The sequence below is a fragment of the Mobula hypostoma genome, chromosome 4, assembly GCF_963921235.1.
Source record: "Mobula hypostoma chromosome 4, sMobHyp1.1, whole genome shotgun sequence".
In the NCBI taxonomy this organism is placed as follows: domain Eukaryota; kingdom Metazoa; phylum Chordata; class Chondrichthyes; order Myliobatiformes; family Myliobatidae; genus Mobula; species Mobula hypostoma.
This window is the reverse complement of record NC_086100.1, coordinates 51,463,443-51,477,486: the sequence shown is the minus strand read 5'-3', so window position 1 is coordinate 51,477,486 and position 14,044 is coordinate 51,463,443. Positions and strand designations below refer to the sequence as shown.

The 14,044-nt window shown below is 39.7% G+C and overlaps 1 protein-coding gene across 5 annotated transcripts in view; it reads left to right on the top strand.

Moving 5' to 3' along the window:
• Positions 1-14,044, top strand: part of LOC134345314 (inactive N-acetylated-alpha-linked acidic dipeptidase-like protein 2) — a 1,001,093-nt gene that overhangs the window by 405,170 nt on the left and 581,879 nt on the right. For all 5 annotated transcript variants that reach the window (XM_063045781.1, XM_063045779.1, XM_063045780.1 and 2 more), the window contains one exon: positions 7,145-7,679. In XM_063045781.1, coding sequence (XP_062901851.1) covers positions 7,153-7,679 — 527 coding nt within the window. In that variant the 5' untranslated portion in view covers positions 7,145-7,152. The remainder of the gene's footprint in view (positions 1-7,144; positions 7,680-14,044) is intronic.

Below are 14,044 nucleotides of genomic sequence, written 5' to 3'. Positions count from 1 at the left end.
AGTGGACTCACTTTGAGGATTCTTCATCTCATGTTCTCGATATTTATTGCTTATGATTTATTATTATTATTATCTTCTTTTAGTGTTTGCACAGTTTATTGTTTGTTTCCTGCAGATGGTTGTTGTCCATCCTGTTAGGTATGTTTTTTCATTGATTCTATTGTATCCTGTATTTAATGTGATTGCTTGGAAGAAACTGAATCTCAGAGTTGTATATGGTGATAATAAATTTACTTTGAACTTTGAATCTGCTATGAAATGTGTTGCTTTCCAATAGCAGTCCAGTGCTATAAATTACAAAATAAATCGTGCAAAAGAGGAATGATGCAGTCATGTTCATGGGTCGAAGGACCATTCCGAGACCTGATGGCAGAGAGGAAGGAGCTGTACCTAAAACATTGAGTGTGGGGTTTCATGTGCCTGTACCCACCTCCCCGATGATAGTAATAAGAAAAGGATATGTCCCAGATGAAGTCAGTGAACAGTTCTTTTGCTGATATTGAGGAAAAGGTATTGTCTTGACACCATGCCATTAGTCTGTCTATCTTCTTCATGTACACCATTGCATCGTTATTTGAGGTTTGGCGCACCATGGTGGTGTCATCTGCAAACTTGTAGATATGGTTAGAGTAGAATCTGGCCATACTGTAAGTTGGCAGGGTGGGGGGGGGGGTTGGTGCTGAGAATGCGACCTTGAACAAACAAGTACTCAGGATAATTCTGGCAGAGGTGCTGCTACCTATCCTTACTGATTGTGGTCTGTTGTCTATGATGTCAAAGTAGTTTTATCCTGAATGCAACATAGTTTCAGTACAATTTATTTGCTGTTTCTGTTCAATATGCAGGCTCAGTGAGGTTGGAGAATAGTAAAGCCTGCTCGTGTTAAACGGTAATAGAGTACAAGATTTTTTGTTTTTACACGGACAAAAGATTTGTTAGGTTAGATTAGCTTGGTTGTTCTATGGCTGTCCAGGTTTGTTATTGCTAAGCGTATCACAAATTTTTAAGTGTAATTATAGTATAAATAGATTAGATAGCTTCCAGAATATACCACCGTTTTAAGTAGGAGTTCAGTGAAAGTTTCTAGTTTTGCATTTTTTCTTGGCGTTATGTACGTAACCTGAGACTGGAAGGATTAATTGATTCTTAGTCACTAAATTAACCATGTCTCGTTACCTGGGGCGAATATGCCAGTTGTCTGGGAGGAGAGGGAAGTGTTGGACGGATTTATTCTTGAATTATAAATGATTATGCTGAAAGCTACAGAGTGGTGTTTAGATATGATCTGTTTATCTTTTGCATATAAATTGAATGCCAAGAGATGAATATTTAAAACAAATGAGGCTATCTGCTGCGAAGATATTCATGTAATGTTTGTGTTCTGGAATTACAGAATTGTGTTTTATCTTTTAAGAGGACATCTTGCATACTGTGGAAAAGAAACCTGACTGGCACATAACAGAGGGTTTTGGTTTGGATTGCTTCCCTCTCCTTGAAGAAAGGCCAGAAATGCCATGGAATTAGGCATTATAGTATGTTACAACATATCACTATATTTGTCCATGCAACTGTGTGTTGCTGTTTGTCCATGAGGCTGGGGTTATACCATCTACCCAGGCAACTAAAGCAACACATCGCCAATGGCCTGGACAACGTCGACAAGTTTGTGCTGCCTGGAAAAATGAAGCTCTGGTGCTTACAGCTGAGACTCCTATCCCAGCTGATGTGGCCACTCACTGTCTATGAGGTCCCACCAACAACCGTGAAGAAGCTTGAGTTGTTTGTAAAGAAGTGGCTCGTGTGTCAAGGTGTATCAGTAACATCAGTCTCTATGGTAAAGGAGTCCTTGAACTACCTGTCACTGGCTTTACAGATGAATTCAAGTGTTCAAGGTACATTTACAGATGACACTCACGAGACTCTTGTGACCAGACCATCAGTAACGCTGCACGGACTTTATCAGCTGGGTAGAAATAGACCCCAGCTGATGCAGTGCAGCAAGTAACTGTTGCCATTAGGCATAGAGACACTGTGGGGCAAGTCCAACAGGGCAGGGTTGGTTTTGGTCTCGCAGCAAGTGGACCGACCTGGCACACAAGACTACAATTCCAGAGCGAAGGAAGATGGTTGTCGAGGAAGTGTGGCAAAAAGAAGAGTCAGACAGATGTGTAAAGGCCATCTCCCTGGCTAAGCATGGGCAATGGATGGGGTGGGAAAGCATTGAGAGGACGAAGATCAGCTGGAAGGACATATGGGAGATGGAAGCAAGCAGACTTAGCTTTCTCACCAGAGCTACATATGATGCGCTTCCCTCACAAAAAAACCTTCACCAGTGGTTCAGTAAGGACCCAGCTTGTGCCCTGTACCCGATTCTGGCAACCCTCAAGTGTATCCTGGCAAGCTGCAAAACCAGATACACGTGGCGTCACAACCAGGTCTCGAAGAGCCTGGCAGCGGTAATCGAGACCAAGATAATAATGCTTTGACACCAGCAGCATTTCTTCTGGGAGACCAACTAATCTCCCTCCTAAGCCAGAAACAGGACAGCTGAACATGGCCCGGGACTGGAAGATGCTGGTGGATGTCAATAAAGAACTCACCTTTCCACTGGAAATTGCTACCAGCAACTTTAGGCCAGACTTGGTTCCCTGGTCCAATTCGTTGCAGGTGGTCTACATTGTGGAACTCACAGCCCCAGGGGAGGATTCAGTGGCTGAAGCTTATGAACTCAAGAGGTTTTGCTATGTAGATCTAGCAGCTGAAGCTCAGCGATGGGGCTGGAAAACTAAAGTTTATCCTGTGGAAGTGAGTTGTAGAGGAGTTATAGTCACATCTACCATCAAATTCCTGAAGGAGCTGGGGATCCATAGTCAGTGTGCTGTCTTGCATAAATTTCAATCATGAAGACGCAAAGATGTACTGAAGAGAAATCTTTTTCTGGCTTTTATTGGATTTATGACCTTTCCAGGAGGATCCTTGGCACCTAGGATAAGGAAATATATATTTTAAAAAAACAGTAAATTGATCTTCCCAGCACCTGAGAATTAATGTATTTACAAGTGTAGACACAGCAACATAGTAAGAAATGATGCAGAAGGTTAGGGTGTTATTTACTTGGTGAGAAGTTATTGTCTAAATGAACCTGAGCATCCTTTAACATCAGTCACTGAAAGCAAAGATACAAATCCAACAAATCGTCAACAAGGTAAATGATAAGTTGGTCTTCTTTGCAAGAAGTTATAGTATGGGATCGAGGATGTTTTATTGCAATTGTACAGTACCTCCTGAAACCACACCTGGAGTATTGTGTGCAGTTTTAGTGTCCTTATAAAGAGCGAGTATATTTATCACAGAGGAAACACTTTAGCAGAGATTGAGTTACAACAGTGGTGTGCAGAAGAGCATCTCTGAATGCACAACAAGTTGAAGTTTGAGGTGGAGGGGCAACAGGAGCAGAAGGCCATGAAAATACACTCAATTGCCACTTTATTAGGTATAGGAGGCCACTGAGTGTATAATCAATATATGAATGGAGATACAATAAGTATCTTTTCATATTCCCTATTTTTCTCTTAACTGCCACTTTATTTTTCACTCCATGATGTATTCATGCCCTTCTGTTTTTAAAAATCAGTTCTGAGAAAACTATCCTAAGCCCAAATTTGAATAAAATCCTGTCCTGCTTTCCTCAATCCTTAGTCAAGGGAAATATGATCGCATTAAATTTAAAGTAAGCACCATCTGGTACTTGTTTTTAGGAGAACAGATGAGATCTGTGTTTAGAGAAAGGGTAAAGTTTATGGAACTGGGAGAACGATGATCTGATCAGAAGAGAAATGTAAATAGGATCACAAATGATCAACAAAGAGTCAGATGGAAAACCTGAATAAAAAAGAAGGGACTGAGTGAGAGACACCTGTGAAACACATTTAAAAATATGGATATCAATGTCAGACTATGTTCAGGTGAGTTAGGCTGAATGAGGAAAGAAATGCAGAACAGTCATCAAAACACTTAGGAGAAACCATAAATTCAAGTAAAGAATGGACATGAAAAATGTGCAGGGCCGGTATTTATTGTCACCTTCAGTGCTGCTCAAAGTCTGTTTACTACTTCTGGGCTAGTAAGAGAGCTACTGGGAATTAATCCCAATGCTGAGAAATTGGTGTCACATGTAGGCCAGGTCAGATAAGTCAAGTATTAATGAAACTGATGGTATTTCATAGCAACCCACTAGGTTTTATAACAATGCAAACACGAGGAAATCTGCAGATGCTGGAAATTCAAGCAACACACACAAAATGCTGGTGGAATGCAGCAGGCCAGGCAGCATCTATAGGAAGTGGTACAGTCGACGTTTCGGGCCGAGACCCTTCGTCAGGGCTAACTGAAAGAAGAGCTAGTAAGAGATTTGAAAGTGGGAGGGGGAGGGGAGATCCAAAATGATAGGAGAAGACAGGAGGGGGAGGGATGCTGGAAAGTCGACTGTACCTCTTCCTATAGATGCTGCCTGGCCTGCTGCATTCCACCAGCATTTTGTGTGTGTTACTTGAGGTTTTATAACAATCTGGCAGGTTCAGGATCATTGTTACTGATGTTAATTCCATTTCCCCCAGGTCCCCTGCAGTATGAGGTTTACACGTTCTCCCAATGACCACATGCGTTTTCTCTCTGTGGTTTCCTCCCATGTTACAATGACCTGCAGGCTAGAAGGTTAATTGGCATCTGTAAAGGAGTTGATGAGCATGTGTGGAGAATAAAATCTGATGAGTATAAATGGGCTTGATAGTCATTACAGACTAAGTGTGCCAAAGGGCTGTTTCTGTACTAGGTAAACTAGTCATTCATTCACAGTGCCCTTCAGCAGAGGAAATCAGCCATGTCTGCTTACTCTAGCCTTGAACGTGATGCAGTGTGGTTGATTCTTAAACTGTCTTTATGGTTAACACCAGTTTTTGCGAGATGAATAAATTACAAAAGCAAATTCATTTAATAGCTTTTGATAAACTTAGGATGCTTAACAGGTAACACAGTTAAGAAAAGCTGAAATTCAATTTCCTGAAGACGAGACTTTTCCTGATCATTGTAACTTCAGTTACAAGGCAGTTGCAGAAACAGCAGAACAAGAATTCTCTTTATCGCTGTTTTTCTTCTGAAAAATCTATTATAAGGTTACAATTGCATTATCGGAGATGATGCTTGGCCTGCTTTCATGTAAAGTAATTTTTCTTGAAAAGAATACTTGCTCTTTATGCCACATCAGCCCATTAATTTGAGCTAAAAGTACAGAAAAATGTTCTGAAGATTAATGGACTATTTTGACATTAAAAAAATAATTAGTGATTTTCTGACTGCATTACAAGATACCACTGAACATTTTGATTTCAATTTTTTCTCTAATATTTTCAAATGTGGTCTTTCATGAGTTTGCTACGGTCACGTTGTGCTTGTTGCATCTTGTTCACAGTTGTGATTCATCTCCAGAGACCTTATTTGGATTTAATCCTACAGGTTCTCAAATGTAGCTGGACACATGAATGAACTTGTTAAGATAAAGTTTAGTATGTTTTCCTCTATCAGCTAAAGTATAAAATATAAAACCACCTAAATACATGCTAGAAGTTGTGTACAACTCTAGTAAGTCCACTGCTTGAGTATTGTTACTGTTCTGGTGATGATGAACCAAATGGATATATTGAAATGCTACTGGGATAAAAGGTAACATCAGTAACAATAATCTCAAACCTACTGAACTGTTGTAAAATCTCATTTGATTCATGAATTCAGGTTGAACAACCCTTGCCCAAAATGCCTGGGGCTGGAAGTGTTTCAGATTTTGGAATATTTGCATCTATATAATGAGCTACCAGAGGGAAACACGAGTCTAAACACAAAATCCACTTACTTTACATATGCAGCTTATCGTATGTACAGCTGGAGTGAGCAGCCCGCAGTCAGAGCACAGTCTCATCTGCTGGAGCTTGGGACCTCCACAGACAATTGGAGTAGAATTATTGCCCGAACACATCTGTTACTGGGTTCCAGTGCTGTGATTGGCTTCACATCCATAATCGATTTTAAACAGTCACCTGTGCCACAGCAAATAAGACGGGAGGGAATAGTTTTGTCTAATATTGTTAATAATTTTGTGCATAAACCAATTACCTGCAATTTGCAGTTCATTGTGATGGAACTTTGCTTGTTTCATTATCAGCAAACCACTTAGTGGCACATGTTCACTCGGATGCTGATGAATCCATTCTTTCAATACACTGTTGAGAACTTCATTTTTTGCTTTATGCAGTGTTTTTCTATTTTTCATTAACTTTTGTTCATTACATATGTGAAGTCGCTCTCAGAATTGTCTGTGGTGTGCAGAGACCTGTTCATTGCCTGGGAACCTTCCCAGCATTTTGTGGAATGTTTCATTTGTGATGACATGTCTCAGTTCTCAAAAAAAAATGGATTTCGAAGGTTTTTGGTTTTGGAATTCTGGATAAGCAGTACTCAATCTGCACTCTCCTTACCTGATATGGCCTAAATATGACACCAAAATCTTAGAGGAAGTTCTTAGAGAGAGCAAACAACTATCATCTGGTGAGTGAGTGGTGGGGGAATGGGACAGTGGTGGGGATAAAGCAGGAAAATTGAGTGGGACAGGAAGGCGGTAAGTGATAATGAAAGATGCTGAGAGGAAGTGAGATTGGATACTGAGGATATTGAGTAAAAGAGTGATGGACGCGGAGGAGGTGGTTATCAGAGGACTGACAGAAGCTGGAATGAGGGAGGGGACTGGGAGAAATTGTGCTCAAGGGATTAGTGGTCAAGAAAGCAAGTCAGTTGTCTCTTTGTCAAGTTGGTATCATTCCTAGTATGCAATGACCATACAATCTGAAAATAATTTATACACAGACATCTTCTGTTTCTCATTAAAAAAAAGTTCACTCCTTAAACCTGTGAAAACTGGAATGGAAACAAATCATCTTAGATCTTGATGTGGACCAGATTGGTTTCTCATTTACTCTCCTATCTGTGGAAAAGGCTCAATAAGGATGTTTTAGTTTGAAATCTGAAAGTAAAATTTTGGCTGATACATGGCATTTAGAAATGTCTTAATAATTTGAATTTTAATTTTTAACTACAGGTAGAGAAATGGCTTACCGGAAAGTGGATCAGAGGTTTCCATTGCACACTCAGGATCTGGATACTGAGGAGCTTCCAGTCACTTCTCTGGAATTAGAATGGGACATGGAAAAGGAACTAGAAGAAAGTGAATTTGAAGGTTTTGAGCAAGATGATTCTAGGCAGCACCATCTGGTAAACACCACTGGAAACAATGAGCTTGACATTGAATTTGTGGAACCTTCAGCATCACCACGGGGAAGATTCGAACGCCTCGAGGAAGAGTGTGATTATGTGGCAGAAGCAAGAACAGCACCGAAAACTCGGCAGAGCAGCTTTCCTCAGAAGGCAAAACTCCTTGTTGCAGGGATTGCTATATTTATTTGTGGTATTCTAATAGGTTACTATGGATGGAAAGGTACCTCAGAAAACATTTTGGAAAATAATTTAACAGTGACGACACCACCTGAACCCTCAGCTGCAGCACCTGATGATAGTAAAATCTCTCAGGATGTCCTTCGAGAAATCAATGGGTACAGTATCAGGAAATTTTTTAGGTAAGTGTAATTGTGATACAAATTATTAAGCTTGATTATTGTGAAGCCAAGTTGGGGAGAAGAAAAAGTCAATATATTTCTCTGCACACTTCCCCAAGATTGGCACGGTTGTTGATGAATTATTACTTTAATTAAATCTGACTTTTCCTCAAAATTAAGTGTGAAAGTCTAAAAGATAAAGAAATGGCATTCAAACTGCGCTAAATTTTATTCATAAATGCATTTTGCATAACATTATCACTTCTGAAATTAGAAATAAAACATTGCACTAATAATTTTCTGACTATGGCAAGACTCTGCAGTATTTCATCAGAACAGTTGTAGGTTAGCAATAAACTCCTGGTGAGAAACATTTTTGCTGCATGATTAGTTCGTGTCTATGTCTGGATGTGACCATGATTTTTTTTCTCTAATTTTTAAACAGATTTTATATGTGGGATCTTGGGAAGTGGGTGTCTTTGCCAACTTGGATTTGTTGCATTTTTCCAAGTTGCCCTGAGAAGTTTACCTTTGGGGATAAAAGCCAAGGTTTTAACCCTATAGTAATAAAGGAGTAGCATTATATACCCATGTTCAACTTTGATTTAACTTGGAGGGAGACTTGCAAATTATCAGTTTCCATAGCCTTGTTGTTTTGTCTTTCTCAGTTTGCATTCCCAGTGAGTGCTGCTAAAATAAAGTTCATTCATCCCATATAAAGTAAATAGCGTCATCCCAGGTGGTGAGTTTCGATGGATGGGGCATTAATCATTTAACTGCTCTTTTATATACAGTATTTTATCAAGCTCAGTGAATATGTTGCAGTTTCACCACTTTCTAGAGGAGCACTGAGTTTTCATCACCTTATTTAGCCTTGAGATTATTGGTGTTTGGCAATTACCTACACGTTGTCAACCAGTGCCCTAACTTTATTGCTCATATAATTAGTTATTGATTGCTGCCCACTCCAACCAAGATGTCAATGGCAGGAGTTTGATAATGATATTGCTGTTGTTAGACCCAGAGGAGGAAGTTGCACATGGATCTTTTCTTGTCGTTTTCTGAAGCTGTGAAACCAGAGCAAAAATGATGGAAATTTGATATGCATTAAAAAAAGATTACGATTAAATACCAAGTATAACATGCACATCTGCTATATGTGAATGGCTGCTGACATACCCCCGCAATGGCCTGAATATTTGCTCAGAACTGTGCTTTTGTTAAATCTTTTAATTTTTTGTGAGCTTCTGTAGTGCTGTCTGGGCATCATGATAGTTCCTTTGGTTTGAAGCAAACATATAAAATACCTTATACAATGCTTGTGATCTGTAAAAGCCCATCTACTACAATCCCAGAATATTTCACTTAGATGCTAAAACTGCAATGTACATTTTGTATGGGTTCAATGCAGTTATGTGTTCAGTGCACTGTAAAAGGCAGGATCGAAGTATAGAATTTGATTACATAGAAGGAAGCTGTTCAGCCATTATGTTGTTCTGGAGTTATCAATTAATTCCCAATCCCTTTGTTTTACTATGTCTTATTGATTTATTTTCTTTTTCAAATATTAACCTTATATTCTTTCAAAATTAATTGTTTTAAGTAGTACTTTTTTACATCTCAATAGCACTTTTTTTAAAAAGTCCGTTACCTCACTCTTAAATAGATAGAACAGACACAACAATAGATAACAATTCTCAGAGATACAACATCCAGTCACTGACTATTGTTTTTACTGAGTTCTCCAATAATTCTGAGATGCTCTTCATAAAGTTGCTGTGAACTCAATTTCTTTTGATTGAGAGAAATTAAGTTTGAGATATTTCTCACCTTTGTTATTACAATGAAGTTCTTTAGCATCCTCAATTTCTGAAGGAAGGCACTCAGTCTAACTGGAATAATCATCTGCAGCATTTCATTGATACAGATTACCTTCTAGCTTTCGTATTTATTTATTTTACAAAATCTAGTACATTGTGTATTACCTGTGTTTGTGCAGTGTCCCTCAACTCTGTCTTTTTATCATAAACAGCCATAAGGCGTTTTCATCCTCTTATGAACTTTACTTGCCTACATTAAAAAAGTGATCTGAAGTCTGTGGACCCTATCTGCTAATTGGATTACATCCACCTGGAGTTGTTTACATTTTCAAATTGCACTTGATAATTTCATACTACATACAAATGCTAAAATTATAACATGTATAAACATGGATAGTAGTGACTTAAATACTGATCTGCAAAGGATACCTGTTGTTTCTATCTGTTAGATCCAAGACAGATTCATTAACTATTGGGCTCTGTTTGCTGTCTTTTATTGAGTTTTCACCACAACCACCACTTGGGATTATTCATTTAAAAAAATCGAAATTGCTAAAAAATACTCAATGGGGCAGGCAGACCTCTGGAAAGAGAAACAGAATTAATATTTCAGGTCAAAGATCCTTGAATTGGTAACAAGAGAATATATTAATTTTAAATTTCAGAGTGCGAATGGATAATTTAGAATGGGTGAAATCACTAAAGCAATAGATTAATTCATTTTGTTGACAGCTTAGTGAAGAGAATTAAAGAGGGCCAAAAAAGTTGTAAAGAATATAAATGTAAAGCAATACAAAATTTTCAGACAGGTGAGGCTATGCTCGAGGAATGATGAAAACTGAGCCAACAGTGTAATGGAAGACCAGCAGCAGAACAAACAAGTTTTTATATAAGTAGACAAATTGAGTTTCCTGAAGTTGCAGAATTTGATAAAGAATCTGTAAGGCAGCACCATACCCTCATGAGAGGCTGTTTTTGAAGCTTGTGTAGTCCCTTGCGCTGCTAGCAACAGAAAAATGGTACAGTTATTACCATCAGGCTCTTGAGCCAAGGGGGATAATTTCACTCAACTTCACTTGCCTCCTCACTGAAATATTCCTGCAATCTATGGACATTTCCAGGACTCTTCATCTCATGTTCTTGATATTTGTTGCTTATTTACTTGTTATTATTATTATATTATTATTATTATTCATTTCTTTTTGAATTTGCACAGTTTGTTGTCTTTTGCACATTAGTTGAGCATTCAGTTGGTGTGGACTTGCATTGTTTCTGTTATGGTTATTATTCAATTATGGAGTTTTTAAGTATGCCGGCAAGAAAATAAATCTCAGGATTGCATATGATTGCATATGTGTACTTTAATACTAACTTTACTTTGAATTTTGAAATGGTTTGGAGGAGTAATGAAATAGACAATTAAACTGGCAGATAACAAGAAACTCAGTTGATCCTGTTGGACTGAACACAGGTGCTCTGTAAACTGATGACTGAATCTGCATTTGGTTTGTGTAACGTACAGGAGATTCACAATATTGTGAAATCCTCCTCTGTGAGTAAATTATAAACAGAACAGTGATGCATGCCTTCAAGAACTCTATGCAAGTGACATCCAGAAACCAGGCATGTCTTAGAGCTTCCATGCCCTGTTGTACGGTATGTATGGAGGTCCAGGAGCTAATTTGTTGACCTTTACGACTCTAAAGCTGCCATTAAACAATTCTATTAAGCATTTGGAATTTTATTACAATTGTATTATCAGAATCAGAATCCTTTATTATCACCAAGTATGTGGACACATACAGGGAGTTTGATGCTGGTTTCCCTGAGCTCTCGCTGTACAGAATCAAAAAACAAACAAAACAATAGTGCAAATAATCGTGAACTATATACAATGAGGTATACCTGTGTATGTACAAGTGGACTTGGTTTATAATAGACTAAAATTCAAGTGTTCATAAGACTGATGGCATACGGAAAGAAACTGTTCTTGTACCTATTTGTCCTGGCATATAGTGATCTAAAGTGCCTACCGGAAGGAAGGAGTTGGAACAGGTGATGTCCAGGGTGTGATGGGTCTACAATGATGCTGCTTGCTTGCTTCCTGACTCTAGATGCATATAAGTCCTGGATCGAGGGCAGCTTCACACCAATAATCCTTTCCGCAGCCCTGACAGTTCTTTGGAGTCTATTCTTGTCTTGTTGGTAGCTGATCCAAACCAGACAGTGATGGACAAACCGAGAACAGACTGGATTATTCCTGAATAGAATTGAATCAGCAGCTCCTGAGGTAGGTTGTACTTCCTGAGTTGACGTAGGAAATACAACCTCTGCTGAGCCTTTTTGATGAGAGTGTCCGCGTTGGGTGTCCACTTCAGGTCCTGGGCAATTGTGACACCCAGAAACTTGAAGGTCTCCACAGCAGACACAATACTGTTGAGTACAGTGAGTGGGGGGAGTATTGGGGAGCTCCTCCTGAAGTCCACTGTCATCTCCACAGTCTTGAGCGTATTTAGCTCCATATTGTTCTGACCACACCAGAGGGCCAGCCGTTCCACCACCCGTCTGTATGCAGACTCATCACCGTCTCGGATAAGGCCAATGATAGTTGTGTCGTCTGCAAACTTCAGGAGTTTAACAGATGGATCCTGTGAGGTGCAGTCATTAGTGTAAAGGGAGAAGAGCAGTGGAGAGAGCACATATCCCTGGGGGGGCACCGGTACTGATTGTCCGGGTGCTAGAAATGATGCTCCCCAGCCTCACTTGCTGCACCCTGTCAGTCAGGAAGCTTGTGATCCACTGACAGATGGCAGGGGAGACAGTGAGCTGGGTGAGTTTGGAGTGGAGGATTTCTGGGACGATGGTGTTGAACGCTGAGCTGAAGTCAACAAACAGGACCCTTGCAGAAGTTCCTGGGTTGTCGAGGTGTTGTAGTATGTAATGCAATCCCATGTTGACTGCATCATCCACTGACCTATTTGCCCGATAAGCAAACTGCAGGGGGTCCAGCAGGGGGCCTGTGATGTCCTTCGGGTGAGCCAACACTAGTCTCTCAAAGGACTTCATGACCACAGATGTCAAGGCAACAGGCCTGTAGTCATTTAGTCCCTTGATAGTGGGTTTCTTAGGGACTGGAATGATAATGGAGCACTTAAAACAATGAGGGACTTCACACAGCTCCAGTGATCTATTGAAGATCTGTGTGTAGATGGGGGCCAGCTGATCAGCACAGGTCTTCAGGCAGGAGGGCGACACGCCGACTGGGCCTGGCGCTTTCCTGGTCTTCTGTCTCCGGAACAGCTGACTCACCTCCCTCTCACAGATCCTGAGTGCAGGTATAAGATGCACAAAAATGTTGTAGTACTCAAAATAGCATGGTATATCCATGCAAGTTTTCTTTAAAATACAGAAAAGATATTGAATTGTGTATGATCAAGTTTTATGTTGTTCCCCTGCAGAGTGTATAAGTGTACAGAGTGTCCAGCAGTGTACAAGCAAGCTTGCTTTTTCACTGCAGTTGAAAAAAAGCCCAGGGGACCAATACTGCTGGATTGTAGCAGATACCTTTCTGACATCAAATAGGAAAAGTTAAAGCAGTTAGGAATATGAAGACTTAATCAGACTTTTGAAATAGAAGCTTGCTAGAAGGCCTAACAATAAATTGTCTTGGTGGTCGGATGCATGTCAAAATGTTGGAAGTTATTTTTAATTGGTAGTTGTTTTTGGTCATTTGTTCAATCCTGAGATATCAGCATCACTGTGAAGGCTGTCTTCTATTGTTCATTCCCAAATGCTTTTGAAAGGTTGGTGATAAACTGCCTTAAACTACACTATTTTGATGAGGAATCTCACTGTGTGGTTGAGTTGTGAATTTGACTGCCTATAAGGGAATAGCAAAATCTTTCCAGGTCAGATTATTCTGCGATCTATGAGCAAGTCTTAAGCAGTTGTCTTGCCACACACATGTGATGCTTTGTCCTCCTTTGTGGCTGAACTAGTAGCTGGCAGAGCTGCTGTTGAGGTAGCCTTGGTGAATAACTACATATTTTAACTCATCCACACTGAAGCCACTATATACTGATGATTGAGGGACTGAAAATGTAAGGCAGTGGATGTCATTCATCTGCCTTATCCTGAATGATGTTTCTTTTGATGGAGCTGCACTTATCTAGACAAATGGAGAGAATCACATCTGGTTTATGTCTACTCGTTGAAAAAAAAGCTTCTGAGGTAGCTGAAGTGAGTTCCTTACTGCAGAATACCCAGCCTGCTGACCAGATCTTCCATCTATTGCATAGCTGGTACTTCTATTGCACACATTTTAGCAGTTACTTAAGTGAGCAGTAATATGCTTGAATGTTATCTCACTGTGTGTTGTCATTGTTTACTTTATTTTCTGAAGAAGTGAAGAGAGAACATCTCCTAATTTGATCCTTAGATGGAAAAATAGGGTAAACCAGTGTAAACAGTGCCACTGGCCACTGCTTTATGGTGAGACAACAATGATGGCCACGAGCCCTGAAGGAAGCTTCTTTGAATGTTCTGTTGTGTTTGTGGCAAAGATCT